Here is a 22,493-nt window from a genome sequence, read left to right as displayed (position 1 = left end):
GACAGACTAAGAACAGAATGATTAGGCATTCTACAAGAGCCCATCATATCCTCAGGTGTTTTAAAAAATTAAAGGCTCAGTGGGGCAGGATCAAACTGTAAAGCACTCACCTTTAACTCAACCAGCAATTTCAGCCCATATTTCCCAAAATCTATCGTGAATGGCTGTTTCCCCTACTGGCAAACAGAAAGCCCAAGACACTTTGATCAGACAATCCAAACAGAGTTCAATGTGGTTAAAATTAGACTAAATTTGTTCCAATGTTTTATTTTAAGCTCTTTCCAGAGTAAAAACCTAGTGTACTAATCCACTGTCTTCACCTTTATATTAATATTCTTATTGTTAATTTTACATTAAAGCCAGCAGCAGACTCACCAAAGTCCAAGGTGAGCCATTTGGATACTAAATAAGAAGTTTACCTCTGAGTTAACTAAGGCCTATGGAGGCTAGGAGTCTTATTTAGAATACACAATAAATCAATTTCAAAGGCTGGATTTGTTTGCCTGAAACATCCTAACCACTTAGTAGTTTCTCTGAAAATAAAAATAAAGCCAAATGCCAGGAAGATGGTAAATTTTTGACTTTATGCAAAATGTGTAGCTCTTTTTTATAGCAAGTTACAAAACACATCTTCTCAGAGCCAGTAGTAATGGTCCACAGATAAATGCCATACTAAAAAAAGAGAAAAATCCAATATTTTTAGAAAACAGATTTTTTCCATTAAATAATTTAAATACAAACCAATAATTCTTTCTCCATATTTTTCAAAGATTGGGAATCTTTTTCAAAACTCTCAAGCTCCTCTACGATGGTGAAATGAAATTTGTCCAGTTGCTTTATCCTACCAAAACAGAAATAAACTAAAAATAAAAAAGCATTTATGTCATTCAAATTAAGTTTTTGAATAAGTATTCTGCTACAGACCTGCATTCATGCAACTGACAATTCATTGTTGTCAAATGCTGCTGAGCTGTTTTCAAGGATTGCTTGGTAAAGTGGTCCATTCTTCTTGAGCGGCTCTAGAAAGATAATTGTTTAATTGACTGAGAAAAGAATGATAAAATACTGTATTATAAAACGTAACCACAGTAGTTACTTATAAAAGATCACAGGTTACAGTGGACAAAAGTCAACATTAACCCTCAGATCAGGGACATTCCTTTTGCTTTCCCTTGAAAATCCACCAAAATGTAGTTGAATTATAAGTCTCTGAAAAATCACTGTTTACATATACTTACTAGAAGTTAGTTAGAGATGGATAGCAAAATTCTACAAGCGTCCTGTCTTTACTGAGCATGCTCCACCTCCAGAGAGCTCACTGAGCATGCTGTAGCCTAGACTGAACAGGTCTTTTTTTCTGTTTGTTCATGTCAGGGGCTGCTGCATACCAGACTTGAGAGCAGGAAGACTACCTCTCCTGTGCTCTCAGCGTTCCCTGCAGTGCCCAAGTGAGTGAAAAACGAGGAAGTAGCAGAACTTGAATGCAGAGAAGGCGCTACAGGACAGGAGAAGGTTGGAATTGGAGGAGGAAGAAAGACAGGCTGGGAAGGGACAAGAGCAGAGAGGGACAGACACATGGGACACAAGCTGTAGGAAGACATACTAGGGGACACAGGGACAAAAGGGTCTAACCACTGGAACATACCCCCTCTAGAACCCAGAATGGAAGTCAGGATTCAGTCTTAACATTCCTCTGTTGTCAGCAAACACTGTGAAACTCACTGGCAAAGTGTCTCTCATTTCCCTCAAGTAACTACCAACTACTCCATAACTCACAGAGGTCTTTGCTGTGGATTTAATGGTTCCAAATCTGTTGACGGACCCATATGTAGGGTAAACACAGTTCTGCATAATGGAATTTGTTTTATCATTTTGTGTTTTTGAAAAACTAGCAAATTATATCGAAAAAAATCACTATGTAACTTGAACATCGTTTTATCGAAGTCAAGTCATGCCAGAATTGAGATTTCCTGACCAACCCTAATTTATCTCTCCTATGCGTATATATTATGATTATAGTCTTTATTACATGATCACATACAATTTTTTCCACAGGACCCATGCTTCATTCAATGCACAGGATGAACAGAACTCAGGCAGTGAAACAAGGTTGTTGTCTATATGGACAACTATCCATCAATCTCCCTTCAGCATATTGGGGATAATAACATTACCTCAGCCAGGTGTGTTGTGAAGATAAATGCATAAATGTTTCTGAGGCACTCAGATGCAACAGTGATAAGTGCCCCCCCCCCCCAAAAAAAAAGAAGAAGAAAAAAACAGATCCTGAGGAAATTAATAATTCTGTATACTGGGCAGGGTTTGACTGGTATGTAGTAAATGTAACATGGGGCCACCACTGAAGGATAAAAAGAAATACTGAAGAATTGCCTCAATCCTTGAGCAGAGTCCGACCTGTGCACTGAATGAGGCAGAGGTCCTGAGGTATGATCATGTAATTAAAAGAATGCATCATAATGCATATGCAAAAAGGGTACCATATAAAGGTTGCGCAGACAACCTTTATTCTGGAATTAGTTACTAACTTCTCAGTCTTTGACATGGCAACCTTATATGAGAATGAATGAAAGAAACACAGTATTTTTTCTACACACACATATATAGCTTACCTGAATTTTCCTAGTAAATTCCTTATGGAGCTTCTGACCTATCCCTACACTTGAACAACCAGGGTCCCAGACCTCTCCATCCAAAACAGACAACTCATTTACAGACACAGTAGATATGCTCTCGGACACTGAAAATTTGTAAAAGATCATATGTAACATTAGAGAATTAGGAACATACTAATGTATCATCTGTACAGTATAAGTTATTTCAGTTCTGAGGCCTGGGTTTATAAATCCCAAGACTAGGGCTCATGTCAACTTCAATTGCATCCAGTTTAATTTCAGAAATTAAACTTTTCACCTTCTTCTATACTATTCTTATACTATTACTATACATTGATTTTCAAATGTGCAGAGATTTCCCAGCAATATAGACTGAATAGGCTGAACGGGAACAATATGGGGCTGACTGTGCCACCCTGACTCAAGTTAGTGGGGACTTACTCAGGGGAGTAGTTTCAGTGACTTAGTGGGACTATTCCCCCTAAGTAAGTGCTCCGCAGGCTGAGTAAGAGTCATACAATCTGACCCCTTGCATATAATTTTGGTATAAAAACAGGGTAAGTCCGTTGAGGAAAGCGTAATGTAATCCTTATTGGGTTAGTGTAATGTAATATGTATACTAACCCCTTTCCGGCTTTAACAGATTTCATTTGTATATGGTTGATTTGTTTCTTTCTAATTTTTTTTAAATATGTCAAATGTTTTGCATGAGACATTATTTATCAGGGATTTGAAATCTATAATTGTTAAATATAGTACACTATTTAGAAATTCGGTAAAAAGCCTATTATCCACCCAGTCACTAAAACATCTCCAGAGATTTATCAAGTACACATGTATTACACACACACTCTCTCTCCCTTATCTCTTCAGTTTACAGGGGCAACACCACTCTAAATACATAAATGACATTATATCAGAACTTTAAAAAGTTGAGCATGAAAAAAGCAGGCCAATATTAGACGTTTTGAAAATCTGCCCCAAAACATTGCACACACAAATTTGGCATGTCATTGCATACTTAATGTTTGAAAATTAGGACTCAAATGGGTAGATCTCTCAGAAGGTAAAATGTTATGTCTAAAGGAGATATCCTGAAGTCCTTACGCAGGCTATGACCCAACCATACCTTGAATTTGCATACCATCTTTACTACTAAAGGATTTCAAAATGCTTAAAAAATTTAAACATATACCAATACAAAGATAAAACAGACATTGTTATTTCCACCAAAGAGATTGCAACGACTTCTTGAATGAAATTTAGCTACTATTATACCACACACAACAATTTAACATATAGCAATTTAGTAAAGAAAGTGATGACAGATGATTTCTTACCAGTTATTTCGTTTGTTGCAGCCCACTTCTTCCCTTTTCTGGAAAATGAATGAGTTCTTGCACACTGCGTTATGGATTTCCCTAGCAGGAAGCAAGGACACAACAAATTCTATGAGCCAGCCGAGGTTTAAAAGTGCCCTCCCCAAGTCTAAGACTTCTTTGCCTCGACTCTTATTGCAAGCATTGAATCCATGCTTCAGCTAACTCCCCTAATTTCGCGTCTTCTTCTTCAGGTCTGATGAAAGATGGTAAGGAGGAGGAAAGAAGAAAAGACAAGAAAAAGCAAGAAAGGAGAAAAAAAGGACAGAGGAGCTAGAGTGTCATCCAGCTCTAGTTCCCAGAATTCAGGACTTTCAGTTGTGTCTCTCTACAGCACTTTGGGGTGGGAGTGAGACCTATTGGGAATGAGGTCTTCTACCAGAGTATCTTATGTCCATGGGCTTGACCCCTAAGTATTCTCAAAGTTAACTCCTCTTCTTCTAGGAGCCCTAGGTGAAGCTCATGATCAGCCCTGCTGTCCCAGGCCACCAGTTTCACTGTTGTACTGCTGAGCATGATGCGGCCTTTTATCTTCTACTACGTTTCTCCTTCTAGTCAGTGCTCCTCTCCCTATCCCCAGCGAGTCTCATGCCAAGGAACCGGTTGAGGGAAGTATATATCAGAGTAGGGGACACTCGTTTATCTGATATACCTGCAGTGACTCCGAATTATTTGCCTCCTTACTTCCTAATAGATAGAGACATAACAGTCTATGGAGAATGTATTCCTGTTTCAGTAAGAGAAAGAAGTGATCTCAGACAACACCTTATCCAACTGGTAAACTATTGCAAATTTAGGTAGGCAAAATATAAATATTCAGATTCCAATTTGGAGAGAATACTGGGATGCATCTCATGTGAAACATGCAATTAGTCTTTACTGACCATAAGTGATCAAACTTCTGTTTGTTTATTCATCTGAATGATAAGAAGTCGACTGCTGTGTTTCTTGAACATTTATGTTATTAGTTAAGGAAAGAAAATTTTCCACAACATTCTGTATCAATGTCTTAGAGAAGAGCAGGTAATTCTCTTTTCTTAAATGTCTGCAATAAAAATGGAGCTTATTAAGAGGTCCTAAAGTAGGGTGACCAGATAGCAAGTATGAAAAATCAGGACAAGGGGTGGTGGGTAGCAGGCGCCTATTTAAGAAAAAGCTCCAAATATTAGGACTGTTCATATAAAATCGGAACATCTGGTCACCCTATCCTAAGGGTTTTAATTAGAATTCCAATATTACTGTTCATAGTTAATACTTCAAGCAGTTTTCTGGTTTACATTTTTTGTATGACTATAGCTCCAGCTAACCTTTATACACAGTATCATCATCTGCTTTAAATAATTTTCTAGGGAGCAGCTTTGTTTTTCTCTCTTCTTCTTCCTCCCTCGTTTCTACTTCATCAGAATCACTTTCTGCATCATTGTGGTACATTCGTTTGAGATTCACTTGTACTGTAGGCCCTTTAAAGTATGACAAACATATTTAATTTCAGAGCTATAGAGAAATCAATGAATGTTGCATTTGCAAGAGGACTTGTGCACAGCCCTGACTGTTTGGTGCATGTCAATATAAGGGGCTGCTGCCCCAATCACCTTCAGTGTCCTTAGGCCATATACCATGCAAGGACTCCAATGAAGCAGAAAAGGATGGATGATACGAATAGTGTGGGTCTGCTGACATAATATACTTACAGAACATCTGTTAAAATAAATATGCTTCCTTTTTTCACTGGGAATTGCTTCTGCAGATCCCTTACTCCTGAAAGACTCATGGGCAGAAAAACCCTCTGGAGAAAAGTTGGGTACTTAATTAAATCAAGATGAAGGGACTATTCTTTCAAAAAGCACTTAATTTGGCTCCTAAATTAAGTGTGGCAATGGGGCTCCAAGGGATGTAATAGCCTCCATGGCCCTCGCAGAATTGTGGATCCATAGCTATAATCACGCATCTCTATCGAACCACATTCTCCAAACAGGCCAATTTAGCGTCTTACCTGTAAATTTGTCCTCTCACATACCCAGTCTAGCAATCCTGGGAGTGCTAAAAAGTTCCACTTACCATTATTTTCATGAAGGCAGACCTCTAGAGGCTTTTTCGAGTTAAATTCTCAGTTTATATAGGCAGGGGTGCCTAAACAGACTCCCAATTGATGCTTCTAAGCTTAAGTGAAAAACATTCACATCTAACAGTAGCTTCCTATCAATAACAACAAAGATTAACACTAACTTTAGGAACAGAATAAACTGAGTATATATGAAAAGACAAATATACTGGTAAAAAATACTAAATAAAGTTTATAGGAGTTCCATTTCCACGTGTAGGGCTTGAAGAATCAGGCCATATTTTTGTATCTTAGACATGCTTTTCATTAACTATTTATAGATATTCAAAGAAAGTGCTTTTTCATAAGAGACACTTACATACCAGATTCATGTATAATGCCACAGGGATCTTCACACCATGACTGTTCTCTGCTTCCACTAGAAGTGCACAATTGAGATGGAGGTACAGATTCCTAAAAAAAAAAAAATATATAAAAAATTATATATTAACCTCCAGAACAGTGAACTAATTTAGATAGTCTTCATCATAAATGAACATTTACATGTTTATTTAAAAACTAGAAATATAAATATCAAAATACTAAGGTACAGTCACAGCAAACAAATCAGTCTGCACATACTAGTTTTGTCAAAGTATTTTGGTTCGGTGGCAAAATTTTTAATAATTATTAATTCTTCAGGACTTCTATTAATAGCCTAAGGCTAAAAGTAGAAGAAACTACCTAATTTTATTTTATAAGTTTTTGTATGCAGAAGTGACAAGTCATTTTCTTCTTGAAATTTTTTTCCATTTTAAAAAAATTCAAGGCAAAAGCAAAAGATATGTTTTGTGTTCTTTGTTAAAATACAAATCATCAGTGCTATTGCTGGGATGAGAGATTATTTCCTTAGAGTCATAACACAGGCAAAGTCTGAATTAAGATAGTTTCTAACAATGACATCCAAGACAACACTGTTTTTATACTAAACTGAAATATGCAGGCAATATTACAAGAAAACGTTTGAAAACAATGTTAAAAATGTAAAGCAATAAACATACATTTTCCCCTAATGCCACCAACTGTAAAATAAACAAACATACAACGCTGCAGCTTTTCAAATGGGATAGATGGTCTATATCATACCTCTCCTCTGTTTTTCATATTTTTAGTGAGATCTTTCAGTTCTGTGTCAGTGGAGAGTTTGTCTGAAAGGTAATTTGTAACATTCACTGCCTCACTAATATCACATATTTCCACCTCAGGTTCAGTAACCTCTATGTCTTTTCCACTCATGACAGCTTTGTCCATAGTTACTGGAGTCAGACTAGGCTACACAAAAGAAAATAATAAAACTATTGTTAAAAATGGATATTCAAATGTACTAATTTTATAGCCCTTGTGTACTCTGTAGCTGAATACTGTGCATTGGAGAAGTAGCCATACTTGACTTGTTGATGTCCAACTAAACACTGCAATGTGGTGCCTCACTGGAACCCTCACATTGACCCAACACCTTGGCTGCCAGTGCTGTTGCACATTGCTCCCCCGTATGTTTGCTGTGATGCCACAACCCTTTGGGAATTCCAGCGGATCATGGAAAATGAACATCTTCCCTACACCAGGACCTTAACAACATCCCTCACCACTGCGTGAAGTGGTGTAAGCCCTTTTGGACCCACGCATTTAACCTTCAACAATGCAACTTCAACCCTGATGAAGCATGGAAAGCTGAATGGAGTTCACAAGAAGTCACAAACACCTCATGAAAGACCCGATGCAGAAGATCCCTGGCTTCTATCTCCCACGAAGCTCATGGACAACCCTAAACTGTATCCACACAAACCATGGCAGATGCGGATACTTGTTGTACAAATGGAAAATTAAAGACTCTCCAGTGTGTGACTGGTCACCCAGAACAGATCGTGGAACAACTCAATGCCCGGTTCACAGATACAAAGGAGGCATCACAGCAATACACTATGCTACTCCAGATGCAATTATCTGGCTTAACCATCTAAATGTAAAATTATAATTGTTGCTCTACATTTACATCAGTCATATCATAAGAAGAAGATTTTATCAGTTTATAGAAAATCTAAACAGAAGTTTAAAAAAAATCTCAGCACATAGCAGGATGCATAATTAAAATAAAAGTGACTGTAAACATGTTCATAATCCTATGAAAGTGTAAGATAAAGATGAACTAGTTGTCTCTACTTTTCTAATAATTAAGGGACAGATCATAACCTAAGTGTCTACAAATGAAGAGGACAGAGATCCAAGAAGTCAGAGACTCAGACTTGAGGTGGGGACATAGAAGAAGAAAGTGTATACTCTGTGATATTCCCATCTCCCCACCTCAACACCCCTCTCAGAGAGTGTACTCCAGGGACTGAAATCTATGACAAGGGAACACTTTCCACAGAGTTCACCTCTTCAACCATGCAGGAATCCTCTGACTGAGTTAATGCTGACCTAAGCTCTTTTGAAAATCCCACCATAAGTGATTTAGAAACACAGGTGTCATTGAAAGTCATTGGGATTCGTGTTTCTAAGTCAGCATTTTTGAAAATTCCACCTATAGTCTATTAATTTAAATGTGTTCCCTTTCATGATCTGAAATCTCTAAAGCAGGACTTGGAGAAAGTGGCTAGTGTGGGGTACCCCTGGAAACATGGAACTCTGAGCTTTGCTGCCAAGAGGATGAGAGGACAGCCAAGAAGTGGGAGGCAGTTTGAAGGCACTTTAAGATAGTCCTGGCCTCCACTGATCTAACAATCTACATGGAATTTAATGGCTTCATGGGTTATGTGGGCCCAACCTACTGCCAAGTAAACAGGACTTCCAAAAACTGCATGAGTGAAAATGTAGAGTTGTCATGCTCCCACATGAGTATAATACATACTTGTGAGAATCTAGACTGAGCAATTTGGAATGTGTTTGTGGATTAGGGAAAACCTCAAATTCATGTCCCCAGCTGGAGATACAGAAAAGTACACATACAGGAGGATATTTTCATTGGCACCTCTCTGTTGAAATGGACATGTGCAACTGAATGATAACTCTGATTAATACAAATATATAAATACATTGTGCTGGAAGATATTCAGTTTTATTTCTCTTGGGGAAATCAGTGTTTGTTTCTTCTGACCAATGAATAAACAGAGATGTGAGGGAGAAGAAAGGATGGTCTCGTGGGTAAGGCACTGGCCAGAGTCTCAGGAGTTCTGAGGGCAGGTCCCAACTCTGCCACAGACTTCCTGTGTGACCTTGAGCAACTCACTTAATTTCTCGCTGCCTCAGTTCCTCATCTGTAAAATGGGAATAATATTTCTTTTCTCCCATCCTTTGTCTTGTCTATTTAGAAGGCAAATTCTTTGAAGTTGGGGCTATTTCTTACTATGTATACATAAAGCAGTTAAAAGAAGGGGGCTGGCCCCAATCTTGGTTGGGACCTCTTAGCAATATTACTTTTTGCATTGTTGTAAATTTTGATATATACTGTAGTTAATGCCTCCCATGATTATTACACTAGTATTCCTGATTACAACAGCCTATTTCACTACCTGGTTTTCTTGATTATGCATCTGTCCTAATCATGACACCAAGTAAAAAAGAGACAATACAACAAATCTTCAAGTTAAATACTTGAACTGCATAAATATAAAATAATATAAATTATATTTATCATATCTGTGCTTTAATGTTCCATCTTTTAAACCTCTTTTTGGATAGTTCTGTTTTGAAAAAGAGCATGGAATTTTGCACTTACAAAAGCACCTGGTTGAATACAATTTAAACACCTTCTACAGGCCTGATTTTTTGTTAGAATGGTCTACTAGTTCTATTCCTATTAAACAGAATTAATTCTCATTTACTATAAACAGACATCCGTTCCCCTGAAAACACCCAAATGAAGAAGCTGTTCCAATTAATTAATGAATACTGTATACTTTACTTAAGATAATGCAGACATTGATAGAATTGTAAAGAGTAACTTTAAATTCTTACCAAAGAAAGTGGACTTAAAACTGGTGATAAACTTTCATTTCCAAATACCAACTTTCTGACATTTTCAGATGATTGCTTTGGATGTATACTTTGATTATTCTTTTTTGTTGTATAAAGCTTGTTAGCTGAAATTCCTTTCACAATGCTTAAGGATTCCCTCTTTTCTGGTGTTGAGTCCTGAAGATAGGATGATGTTGATCTTTTCAAGGAAACATGTTCCTGGGTAAATGCTTCCTCTGGTACTTTTTCAGCACCTAGTAAGTATGAACACTTAATTGAGGATATTAGGCCATAACACCTTCTTTTTCTTTTATACCTCATATCACAAGTCTTCTCTGTGTACAGAATTCCTACTGATGTCATTGTGAGTTCCATGGAAGGATGGACACAAAGTCATGTTGCGGGCTTTCAAGGGGTTGTCTTGCATGTCTTTGAGCATCTGCAATTCCAGTTACCTTGAACAGGAGTTGTGGGTGCTCAATGGTCCAGATTTGACCTAAGAACTATAATACTATTTAGAAAATACAATCCATAGTGTTAGGAAAAAAAAAACAATTGCAAACTGAATGGACTGGGATATCACCATGAAAATCCGATCCTTTAATAAGACATACTTCATATTAAAAACTGCCTTTGAAACTGAATAAGCAGTCAAGTAAAATACATACTGGAACTTCTTTGTTGACCATATAAAGAAAAAACATGTATTTGCCCATGACCATAAAATATTTGGGTTTTGTAATAAAATGCTATACCTTTCATATGGAACAGCTGGATATTTAGAAATATATTTTCATATCACAACTGAGTTACTCTCATGCAAGTGCTTTGTCCTTAAAGTCTACACAACAAGAAATAAATTGCTTTTACTTAGCATTGCTCATCATTATAGTATATTTTAATAGCAAGTAAATTACCAACTGTTCTTTTCACTGATATATTGTATTTCTATTACACTCTGGTATGAAATATCAACCATAATATCTATCAGGTTTCAGAATGGTAGCTGCGTTAGTCTGTATCAGCAAAAATAACGAGGAGTCCATTGTTATATATCTATAACAATGATGACAGCACACCTATGTATTTTCTGCATTTTAACATATAACGTTGTACATTAAATGGATGTAAAGAAGATATAGTATGTATATTTTAAAGCAATTATTTGGAATGAATTGATATTAGAGAGAGACATTAATTAATTCATATCCAAAACTGGAGCTGACAACTTTAAAAATGAAAATACAAAATAATACACACATCTCATCGTCTCAACAGATGCTGGGCTTTCAGGTGAGGCTACTGGTGACATTTCTAATTTTCTCTGTTTCATAGGATCTTTTGATTTAGTAAACATTTTCTGTTGATTTCTTGATATTCCCTTTTTTGGCTCGGTAGAAATATTGTTCTGTAGTTCCTTGTGTTGATTCACAGCTTTGTTTTGGCCATTTTTGTGTTCTTGCTAGAGGTACACAAATCTACATAAGCATTACATTTAAACACACTAGATATTACACACGTGTATATATAGATAAGTATACAGTACAATATATCTAAAGTTTCTCCTTTAGTCCTAAGGACCAGATTTATAAAGGTATTTAGGTGCCTAAAGATCCAGATAGGCACCTAATGGGATTTTCAAACACACCTAGGTGTCTTCAACTCCCATGGACTTCACTGGGATTTGAGTGTATTTGTCACGTTGCAGAAATTGTTTATTCCAGTATATAAATTTTACTTGAGGTAATATTAAAATTATTTAAAAAAAATGAAATCTCTTTCAGTTTGTCAGTACTTTATTAAAACATACCATTGCTTAATTGATCCTGAACTGGTTTAGGCATTCAACAAATATATTAATATATGCTTCTTTTTAGGGCTGTCAAGCGATTACAAAAATTAACCGTGATTAATCGCACTGTTAAACAATAATAGAATACCATTTATTTGAATATTTATGGATGTTTTCTACATTTTCAAATATATTGATTTCAATTACAACACAGAATACAAAATGTACAGTGCTTACTTTATATTTATTTTTGATTACAAGTATTTGCACTGTAAAAATACAAAAGAAATAGCATTTTTCAATTCACCTAATACAAGTACTGTAGTGCAATCCCTTTATCATGAAAGCTGAACTTACAAATGTAGAATTATGTACAAAACCCCTGCATTCTAAAATAAAACAATGTAGAATTTTAGAGCCTGCAAGTCCACACAGTCCTGTGTGTTCAGCCAGTCGCTCAGACAAACAAGCTTGTTTACATTTGCAGGAGATAATGCTGCCCACTTCTTGTTTACAATGTCACCTGAAAGTGAGAACAGGTGTTCACATGGCACTGTTGTAGCCGGTGTTGCAAGATATTTATGTGCCAGATGCGCTAAAGATTCATATGTCCCTTCGTGCTTCAACCACCATTCCAGAGGCCATGCGTCGATGCTGATGACAGGTTCTGCTCGATAACAATCCAAAGCAGCAGATGCCAACAGCAGAAGATTGATTTTCTTTTTTGGTGGTTCGGGTTCTGTAGTTTCTGCATTCGGAATGTTGCTCTTTTAAGACTTCTGAAAGCATGTTCCACACCTCGTCCATGTCAGATTTTGGAAGGCACTCTTAAACCTTGGGTCAAGTGCTGTAGCTATCTTTAGAAATCTCATATTAGTACCTTCTTTGCGTTTTGTCAAATCTGCAGTGAAAGTGGTCTTAAAATGAAGAACATGTTCTGGGTCACCATCCAAGACTGCTATAACATGAAATATATGGCAGAATGCTGGTAAAACAGAGCAGAGGACATACAATTCTCCCTCAAGGGGTTCAGTGACAAATTTAATTAATGCATTATTTTTTTAACAAGCGTCATAAGCATGGAAGAATGTCCTCTGGAATGGTGGCTGAAGCATGAAGGAGCATAGCAATGTTTAGCATATCTGGCACGTAAATACCTTGCAATGATGGCTACAAAAGTGCCATGCAAATGCCTGTTCTCACTTTTTGGTAGGGTGACCAGATAGCAACTGAAAAAATGGGAGAGGGGGTGTGGGGTAATAGGCGCCTATATAAGAAAACGTCCCCAAAAATGGGACTGTCCCAATAAAAACGGGACATCTGGTCACCCTACTTTCTGGTGACATTGTAAATAGAAGAGGGCAGCATTATCTCCTGTAAATGTAAACAAACTTATTTATCTCAGTAATTGGCTGAACAAGAAGTAGGGCTAAGTGGAAGGACTTATAGGCTCTGAAGTTTTACATTGTTTTGTTTTTGAGTGCAATTATGTAACAAAAAAAATCTACATTTGTAAATTGCACTTTCAGTCAAAGAGACTGCACTACAGTACTTGTATGAGGCGAACTGAAAAATACAATTTCTTTTATCATATTTACAGAGTAAATATTTATAATAAAAAATAATATACACTTTGATTTAAATTACAACACAGAATACAATATATATGAAAATGTAGAAAAACACCCAAAATATTTAATAAATTTCATTTGGTATTCTATTGTTTAACAGGGCAATTAAAACTGCGATTAATCGTGAATTTTTTTTTTAAGTTAATCGCATGAGTTAACTGTGATTAATCGACAGCCCTACCTCTTTTATGAGGTCAACATATTTTCTGTTTTAAAGAGACTAATGTTAAAATTTCAAAAGTGTCTAAGTCATTTAAAAGAGCCTACTCAGGGACTTCGGTGCTTTTAAAGCTTAGGTGCTTTTAAAAGAAAAAAAAAACACTAAAACATGTTTTTGGAGCATAGAAGGTTCTCTTTATATAAATCTATGTACTACTTTAGAGTAGGAAAAAAAGAAATAGGGAATAATTTCCACAGGGTCTGAGCACACACAATTCCAGTTGAAGTCAATGGAAAGTACAGGTGCTTCAGAAAATCAAGCTCAAGCATGGGCGGCGGGTGAACCCCTGCTTTCGGGAAGCTAGCTCGTTGGCCCCACCCCTTGTACCCAAGGCCCCGCTCCCTGCATGCCAGAGCCCTGAAACCCCCCTCCCACCCCATAAAAGGAGAAGCTCTGACTCTGAGGAACCTCTGCGACTGGGGGAACCCTGGCCCACCCACCTCGGGCTGAGCTGCAGCCATGGCCCCTCTACCCCGCCCAAGTGCCACGTTGAGCCGCTGCCCCTCCCCCCAGCTGCTGACACCTCCCCACCCGCCAGAGTCAGGCTGGCCCCAACACTGGGCTGAGCAGCCGGCTTCCCCCAGCACTAGGTAGACACACTGGCCTCCCAGAGCACCAGGTCGAGTCGCCGTCTCCCTGGCCTCCAAGTGCCTGCCGGGCCGCCGTCCTCCCCACCAGAGTTGGGCCAGGCCGAACTGCCATCACCCTAGTGCCAGCTCCTTGGGCCCCTGAAGGCCCCACCCCCTGCCACGCTGCCAGCCCCAGCCTCTTTAGTCTGCCGGCTCTCCACATCCCTCCTCCCTCCCCTGTCCAGAGGAGGAGGAATGCGGCAAGCAGTGAGGACCTGGGAAGTGGGTGGAGTGGAGGAGGCAGTTGGAGGTCTCATGGAAGGGCCAGGTTCACCATGGCCCAGGTGTCCGGCAGTGGGTCGGCAGAAGTGCCTATTACACCCGCCGCCCAGGTTCTCCAACTTGGGCAATCAAAATTTGAGGCACCTAAAATCAGTGGCCACTTTTGAAAATTAGGGCCCTAGTTTCATAAAGATGCTGCAGAAGATCAATAATACAGTTTACCTGTACTCTTAATTTTTCTTTCTTACATAAGCACTGTGACGATTCCTGTTCACTCTCGGACTCTGAATTTGAGTAATCCTTATAACTTTTTTTTGCTAATGCTGCTCTTCGAGGCCATTTTGGTCTGGTTGTCGGTTTTATTCTTTCATCAGCCTTTGCATTTTGTTTTTTACTAACAGGTAGCTTTGGAAGAAATAATGTTGATGTAAGTTGAAGATTCTAATGACAAGAACTATGTAAAAGAACAAATTGCACTGCACCATGGTGTATGTACCAGGAACTAGCTACAGTACTTTGGAAAAAGGAAGCACATATTAGCCTTAGAATTTTACATGTTCATTCTATAGAACATAGAGCCAATAATACTGCTGATGTAGCTCCAATGACTTCAGTAGACTCATATTAGAGATGAATTTAGCAAGTAATCTTTAATGGTAGTTTAGCACTGGCCAAGACAAAACCTGAAAGGTTGACAAGCTAAAGGATAATTACTCATTGAAAAGGTTTCCTCTTCCCCATTCTCCGGGGTAGAAAAGGATCAAAATATACTTATTGAACTGGACAACCTAGAAGTTCCATGGACTTGTAAATGGAACAGAGGAAAATGTAAGTTGTGATAACTGAAGGTTAATGATCTTCTGCTAGGTGTCATGAGTAAAAAGAAGAGCCTAGAAAAGCAAGAGAAGACTTCAGGATGGGGGTAGAGTGAATGTTTCCTCCATCCTCCTCCTTAGTTATGATATGGGATATAGTTTCTATAGGCCTGATACTCCTGTCCTGATCTATATCAAAAGGACTGAAGCTTATGACTGACATAAAATAGCCATAAAAATACAAACCCTCCATTTAATTTTGTATTATTAAATGCACACACAGAGCTATCACATTATTTTTATTTGTCACACTTTATATTCAGTGTATGCTTATAAATAGTTTATGAAGGCTTAATAATTAATAGAGGTTTTAATAACCAGTTTAATCAATTGTTATAAAGTCTAGCAGGTCAATAGATTGCTTTGAACCATGGCTTATAAACATCTATATGTTGTCCACTAATATGGTTATAACCATCTATACTCATGTCTAACATATTTATAACATCTTGTAATAATTTATTAATGATTATAAACTCTTTATAAATGTAACTTCAAGTGTGACTTTTCCAGTTTATAGCTTTTATACTTAGTTAGGTTTATCATTTTTCTAAATAATCTTACAAACAATTCAGAGGTATTATAAATAATGCAGTAAATCTTAACTAAACCAATCACTGAAAAAGTGAATCATTTGAATAAAATGGTTTGTCTTGCCATTAACCAGTAACTAGTTATTGCGAAAAAAATTATACATCATCTTAGAAAACAAAACGCAAGCATCAAAATGCCATAATCATTCCAACTCTCAGCTAGTATTATTAGGGAATAGGAATTGTAACTGGCTCTGTTGTATTATTAGAGCAGTCAGAATCATTTTTAGTGGCTGTGAATTTGAAAGGATTCTGTTGAAAGTTAACAGTGCATTAATACAAATATTTAAAAAAAATCCTATGGTCAGTTAAAATAGATTAAAAATAGCGATTAAAATTAAGTTGCAATTTTACTTTACCTTTTTATTTTTTGTTTTTTTCCCTTCAGATATATCCATCAGACATGCAGGGTCAGGGAAAGTATCTGCTGTTAAAATCAATAACATTTAGAAAACTAGCTTAATATCCAAAAAACGTTGACCATCTACAATTTTAATTGTCAGTACAAGGTATGACAAGATAACTAGCTCTGTGGGAAAAGCAATGGAGGGGAAAGCAGTGGACTTGTTGTTCCTGGACTTCAGCTTTTCCAGATCTTTATCAATGCATTAAACTGCCTTCAGATTACTATTTGGACAGTAGTAGTTTTGTTAAAAAGAATTCTTTTTGTCCTAAATAAACACTTTTTTACAAAATTCACCTTCACAAATACTGAGGATAAGCACATTTCAAAGTCCATAGGTTATGGAAGGTAGCAGAACAAAAACATACTGTACATTGTGTGACAGATATGGTAATTTCCTGCCATATCTTCAGGAGATCGTATTTAATTAAATTTAAATATCTTTGAAGTCTATTGTATTTCATGTATAATTGTGGGCTAGAACTATATGTAACCTCTCAAGTGGGGAGAGAGGACAGATGTGAAGATTTCCTGGACAGATGTCAGGATATGCTTCTACGGGCACAATGTTCTGAAGATTAAGAGCAGGCCGCACAGTGGGGACAGGAGGACGGTGAAGAAATTTGGCAGCATGTGACCTCCAGAAGAAGAAAGGGGAGAGTCCATGTACCAGCAGCGCAGATACAGGTAAGCAACCATTTTCATGTTCTCTCCACAGGTACTAATGTGGAGAGTGGACTAGATGATACATCTGGGGGAAGGGAACAGAAGGAGACTCCGCTGATTGGAAGGCATGAGATGCACTGTCATAGGGATGGGGGTTCCATGACCACCGCTCCAAAGAGGAGGCAGCAGGTGGTGGTGGTCGGGGACTCTCTCCTCAGGGGGACTGAGTCATCTATCTGCCGCCCTGACCGGGAAAACCGAGAAGTCTGCTGCTTGCCAGGAGCTAGGATTCATGATGAGACGGAGAGACTGCCAAGACTCATCAAGCCCTCGGATTGCTACCCCTTCCTGCTTCTCCACGTGCGCACCAATGATACTGCCAAAAATGACCCTGAGTGGATCACTGCGGACTACGTGGCTCTGGGAAAAAAGGATAAAGGAGTTTGAGGCGCAAGTGGTGTTTTCGTCCATCCTCCCCGTAGAAGGAAAAGGCCTGGGTAGAGACTGTCGAATCGTGGAAGTCAACGAATGGCTACGCAGGTGGTGTTGGAGAGAAGGCTTTGGATTCTTTAATCATGGGATGGTGTTCCAAGAAGGAGGAATGCTAGGCAGAGACGGGCTCCACCTAATGAAGAGAGGGAAGAGCATCTTCGGAAGTAGGCTGGCTAACCTAGTGAGGAGGGCTTTAAACTAGGTTTATCAGGGGAAGGAGACCAAAGCCCTGAGGTAAGTGGGGACGTGGGATACTGGGAGGAAGCACGAGCAGGAGAACGCAAAAGGGGAGGGCTCCTGCCTCATACTAAGAAAGCAGGACAAACAGCGAGTTATCTCAAGTATCTATACACAAATGCAAAAAGCCTGGGAAACAAGCAGGGAGAACTGGAAGTCCTGGCACAGTCAAGGAATTATGATGTGATTGGAATAACAGAGACTTGGTGGGATAACTCACGTGACTGGAGTACCGTCATGGATGTATATAAACTGTTCAGGAAGGACAGGCAGGGCAGAAAAGGTGGGGGAGTTGCATTGTCTGTAAGAGAGCGGTATGACTGCTCAGAGCTCCGGTATGAAACTGCAGAAAAACCTGAGTGTCTCTGGATTAAGTTTAGAAGTGTGAGCAACAAGGGTGATGTCATGGTGGGAGTCTGCTATAGACAACCAGATCAGGGGGATGAGGTGGACGAGGCTTTATTCCGGCAACTAACGGAAGTTACTAGATCGCAGGCCCTGGTTCTCATGGGAGACTTCAGTCACCCTGATATCTGCTGGGAGAGCAATACAGCGGTGCACAGATAATCCAGGAAGTTTTTGGAAAATGTAGGGGACAATTTCCTGGTGCAAGTGCTGGAGGAACCAATTAGGGGCAGAGCTCTTCTTGACCTGCTGCTCACAAACCAGGAAGAATTAGTAGGGGAAGCAAAAGTGGATGGGAACCTGGGAGGCAGTGACCATGAGATGGTCGAGTTCAGGATCCTGACACAGGGAAGAAAGGAGAGCAGCAGAATACGGACCCTGGACTTCAGAAAAGCAGACTTTGACAACCTCAGGGAACTGATGGGCAGGGAGAATAACATGAGGGGGAAAGGAGTCCAGGAGAGCTGGGTGTATTTTAAAGAATCCCTGATGAGGTTACAGGGACAAACCATCCTGACGTCTAGAAAGAATAGTAAATATGGCAGGTGACCAGCTTGGCTTAACAGTGAAATCCTTGCTGATCTTAAACACAAAAAAGAAGCTTACAAGAAGTGAAAGATTGGACCAGGGAAGAATATAAAAATATTGCTCAGGCATGCAGAAGTGAAATCAGGAAGGCCAAATCACACCTGGAGGTGCAGCTAGCAAGAGATGTTAAGAGTAACAAGAAGGGTTTCTTCAGGTATATTAGCAACAAGAAGAAAGTCAAGGGAAGTGTGGGCCCCTTACTGAACGAGGGAGGCAACCTAGTGACAGAGGATGTGGAAAAAGCTAATGTACTCAATGCTTTTTTTACATCTGTCTTCACGAACAAGGTCAGCTCTCAGACTGCTGCACTGGGCAGCACAGCATGCGGAGGAGGTGACTAGCCCTCTCTGAAGAAAGAAGTGGTTTGGGACTATTTAGAAAAGCTGGATGAGTACCAGTCCATGGGGCCGGATGCGCTGCATCCGAGAGTGCTAAAGGAGTTGGCAGATGTGATTGCAGAGCCATGGGCCATTATCTTTGAAAACTCATGGCGATCGGGGGAGGTCCCAGACGACTGGAAAAAGGCTAATGTAGTGCCCATCTTTAAAAAAAGAAAGGAGGAGGATCCTGGGAACTACAGGCCAGTCAGCCTCACCTCAGTCCCTGGAAAAATCATGGAGCAGGTCCTCAAGGAATCAATTCTGAAGCACTTAGAGGAGAGGAAAGTGATCAAGAACAGGTAGCTTGGATTCATCAAGGGCAAGTCATGCCTGACTAATCTAATTGCCTTCTATGACAAGATAACTAGCTCTGTGGATGAGGGGAAAGTAGTGGACGTGTTGTTCCTGGACTTTAGCAAAGCTTTTGACACGGTCTCCCACAGTATTCTTGCCAGCAAGTTAAAGAAGTATGGGCTGGATGAATGGACAAGATGGATAGAAAGCTGGCTAGATTGTCAGGCTCAACGGGTAATGATCAATGGCTCCATGTCTAGTTGGCAGCCGGTATCAAGTGGAGTGCCCCAAGGGTCGGTCCTCGGGCCGGTTTTGTTCAATATCTTCATTAATGATCTGGAGGATGGTGTGGATTGCACCCTCAGCAAGTTTGCAGATGACACTAAACTGGGAGGAGAGGTAGATACGCTGGAGGGTACGGATAGGATACAGAGGGCCCTAGACAAATTAGAGGATTGGGCAAAAGAAATCTGATGAGGTTCAACAAGGACAAGTGCAGAGTCCTGCACTTAGGACGGAAGAATCCCATGCACCGCTACAGACTAGGGACTGAAAGGCTAGGCAGCAGTTCTGCAGAAAAGGACCTAACGGTTATAGTGGATGAGAAGCTGGATATGAGTCAACATTGTGCCCTTGTTGCCAAGAAGGCCAATAGCATTTTGGGATGTATAAGTAGGGGCATTGCCAGCAGATGGAGGGACGTGATCGATCCCCTCTATTCAACATTAGTGAGGCCTCATCTGGAGTACTGTGTCCAGTTTTGGACCCCACACTACAAGAAGGATGTGGAAAAATTGGAAAACGTCCAGCAGAGGGCAACAAAAATGATTAGGGGACTGGAACACATGACTTATGAGGAAAGGCTGAGGGAACTGGGATTGTTTAGTCTGCGGAAGAGAAGAATGAGGGGGGATTTGATAGCTGCTTTCAACTGCCTGAAAGGGGGTTCCAAAGAGGATGGATCTAGACTGGTCTCAGTGGTAGCGGATGACAGAACAAGGAGTAATGGTTTCAAGTTGCAGTGGGGGAGGTTTAGGTTGGATATTAGGAAAAACTTTTTCACTAGGAGGGTGGTGAAACACTGGAATGGGTTACCTAGGGAGGTGGTGGAATCTCCTTCCTTAGAAGTTTTTAAGGTCAGGCTTGACAAAGCCCTGGCTGGGATAATTTAGTTGGGGGTTGGTCCTGCTTTGAGCAGGGGGTTGGACTAGATGACCTCCTGAGGTCCCTTCCAACCCTGATATTCTATGATTCTATTCTATGTGAGACCTGCGGGTTCAAAGGATTATTTGAAACAAGGTACCCTACAAGAATGGACTTCTTGAACAAAAAATATTAAGTGGTTTTCTTGGAGGATATCTAAGGGGAGGTGAATGCAAATTATCCACTTCCAGTTATGCAAAAACACAGCCTTTAGAAGCTACACCCTGAGGAGAGAGACATTGTCTGCTGATCCCTTTACATAAGGCCAACATCAAAAGCCCAAGCTGTACAAAGGAATGACTGAACTATTCATGATTGTTCTGGTTCTGAATCTGAGACAAATTATGTATTTGTAACCTCAGGAAAACCCAGTTGTGGATTCTAAGGACTGGCACCTACCAGAACCCCATGTTGGAGTTGGGTAACCTCTAGTAAACTTTTGAGCATGTGTATATTTCTTTTATTGTTTTTAGTATGTTTTTTCTGTAATGCTTCCACCTGATGAACGAATGTGCTTGCTTATAAAGAGCTGTGTGGTAACTTATAACTACGGGCAATACACTGGGCAGAGACTGTGAAGAGAAAGCATAGTGCAGACGGTGGTCTTTTAGGCAGTCTGGACTGCTGGGAATATAGCGAAGGCAGGGAATGTGCAGTCTTTAAAGATCCCTTGGTCAGGAAGGAGAAACTGTTGGTCTCTGCCGAGGAGAGGCGGCGGCTGAGGAGCTGGGAGCCTAGAGTGGCTGCCCTCAAGGGACAGTTACCATGAACTGTGACACACTGCACACAACATACATTATGCATGGCAAATATAATTAAATAATTTAAAAACTATTTACAGGCAAGTGAAACACAGTCCCTAAATGTTCAACAATTAGTTTCTTACTTGCTTCTATACTTTTAGATTTCTTCAGATTTTTAGTTCTGCTGTAGTCTACTAGTTGGGGTTTAGGTTTTCTGTTAGACTCTCGTAGCCAACTGATATCTGTCTTGCTGTCATCACCTCTGCATTCTGTGTCAGTGTCACTAAAGAGATGCTTCATGTTTTTATTAGTTTTATTCTACAAAACAAACAAACAAACAAAAATGCTTACAGGTCATTTATTTTTGTTTCGATTTATAATACAGTTTTTACCTGAAAGTATGTGGGATTTCTAGAGATAAGAAGCATTTGAGCTACAAAACCCAAGTCTAAAGGCCTATCCTTACAAAAGTTTTCACAGTATTAAATTCAGTAACTTCAGGCTGCTTTAAGTTACGTCAAGGGGCAGTTCCACCTCCATTCAAATAAAGGACCATGTGAGTGGAAAGATGGCTTAGAGTTTTTTATAATTCTTTGTATCATTTTAAGGGGAAAAAATGGTTATTTTCCATATTGAAATTTTGGTCTTTTTCATATCAGTTTCCCTGAATTTAAGAAACTTACTTTATTATCTACTTTTTTCTGGAGGATACTTTTGCTTTCATCAGGATTCCTTAAACAAAGAGATATTTACATTAATAAATACATCCAAAGCGGAAGACATCTGCTGGGGTTATTGTCATCTTTCGGCTATTGGTATGTATGTGAGTGTGTGGGAGGGGAATTATGAGGCACATGCACTTGATCTCTTTTTGGCAAGTTTGGAAACCACAGTTCACTTTCAAACACTAAACTAGTAATCTGATGAAAATGAAAGGATTAGGAAGAAATTTGCCAAAAGGAAAACAGTAAAACAATCAAACAAACAAAAAACAACAACGAAATGCAGCTGAGGAAGCCATTGGAGCTGCCTTTACCTGCTGAAGAAAGGAAA

General features: G+C 39.3%; 1 protein-coding gene across 5 annotated transcripts in view; it reads right to left on the bottom strand.

Annotated features, from left to right (window-relative positions):
* Positions 1-22,493, bottom strand: part of SYCP2 (synaptonemal complex protein 2) — a 60,999-nt gene that overhangs the window by 3,283 nt on the left and 35,223 nt on the right. For 4 of the 5 annotated variants that reach the window (XM_048820504.2, XM_075118737.1, XM_075118738.1 and 1 more), the window contains 13 exons: positions 22,124-22,172; positions 21,584-21,758; positions 16,389-16,456; positions 14,784-14,966; positions 11,328-11,529; positions 10,068-10,321; positions 7,200-7,385; positions 6,437-6,527; positions 5,320-5,472; positions 3,974-4,054; positions 2,631-2,758; positions 925-1,019; positions 742-841 (listed from right to left, as the gene is read on the bottom strand). In XM_048820504.2, coding sequence (XP_048676461.1) covers positions 742-841; positions 925-1,019; positions 2,631-2,758; positions 3,974-4,054; positions 5,320-5,472; positions 6,437-6,527; positions 7,200-7,385; positions 10,068-10,321; positions 11,328-11,529; positions 14,784-14,966; positions 16,389-16,456; positions 21,584-21,758; positions 22,124-22,172 — 1,765 coding nt within the window. The remainder of the gene's footprint in view (positions 1-741; positions 842-924; positions 1,020-2,630; positions 2,759-3,973; positions 4,055-5,319; positions 5,473-6,436; positions 6,528-7,199; positions 7,386-10,067; positions 10,322-11,327; positions 11,530-14,783; positions 14,967-16,388; positions 16,457-21,583; positions 21,759-22,123; positions 22,173-22,493) is intronic. The other variant, XM_075118740.1, reaches the window with a different exon arrangement.

The sequence above is a fragment of the Caretta caretta genome, chromosome 13 (genome assembly GCF_965140235.1).
Source record: "Caretta caretta isolate rCarCar2 chromosome 13, rCarCar1.hap1, whole genome shotgun sequence".
NCBI lineage: Eukaryota > Metazoa > Chordata > Testudines > Cheloniidae > Caretta > Caretta caretta.
Note: the sequence above shows the minus strand (reverse complement) of the source record. Positions and strands in the feature narration are given on the sequence as shown.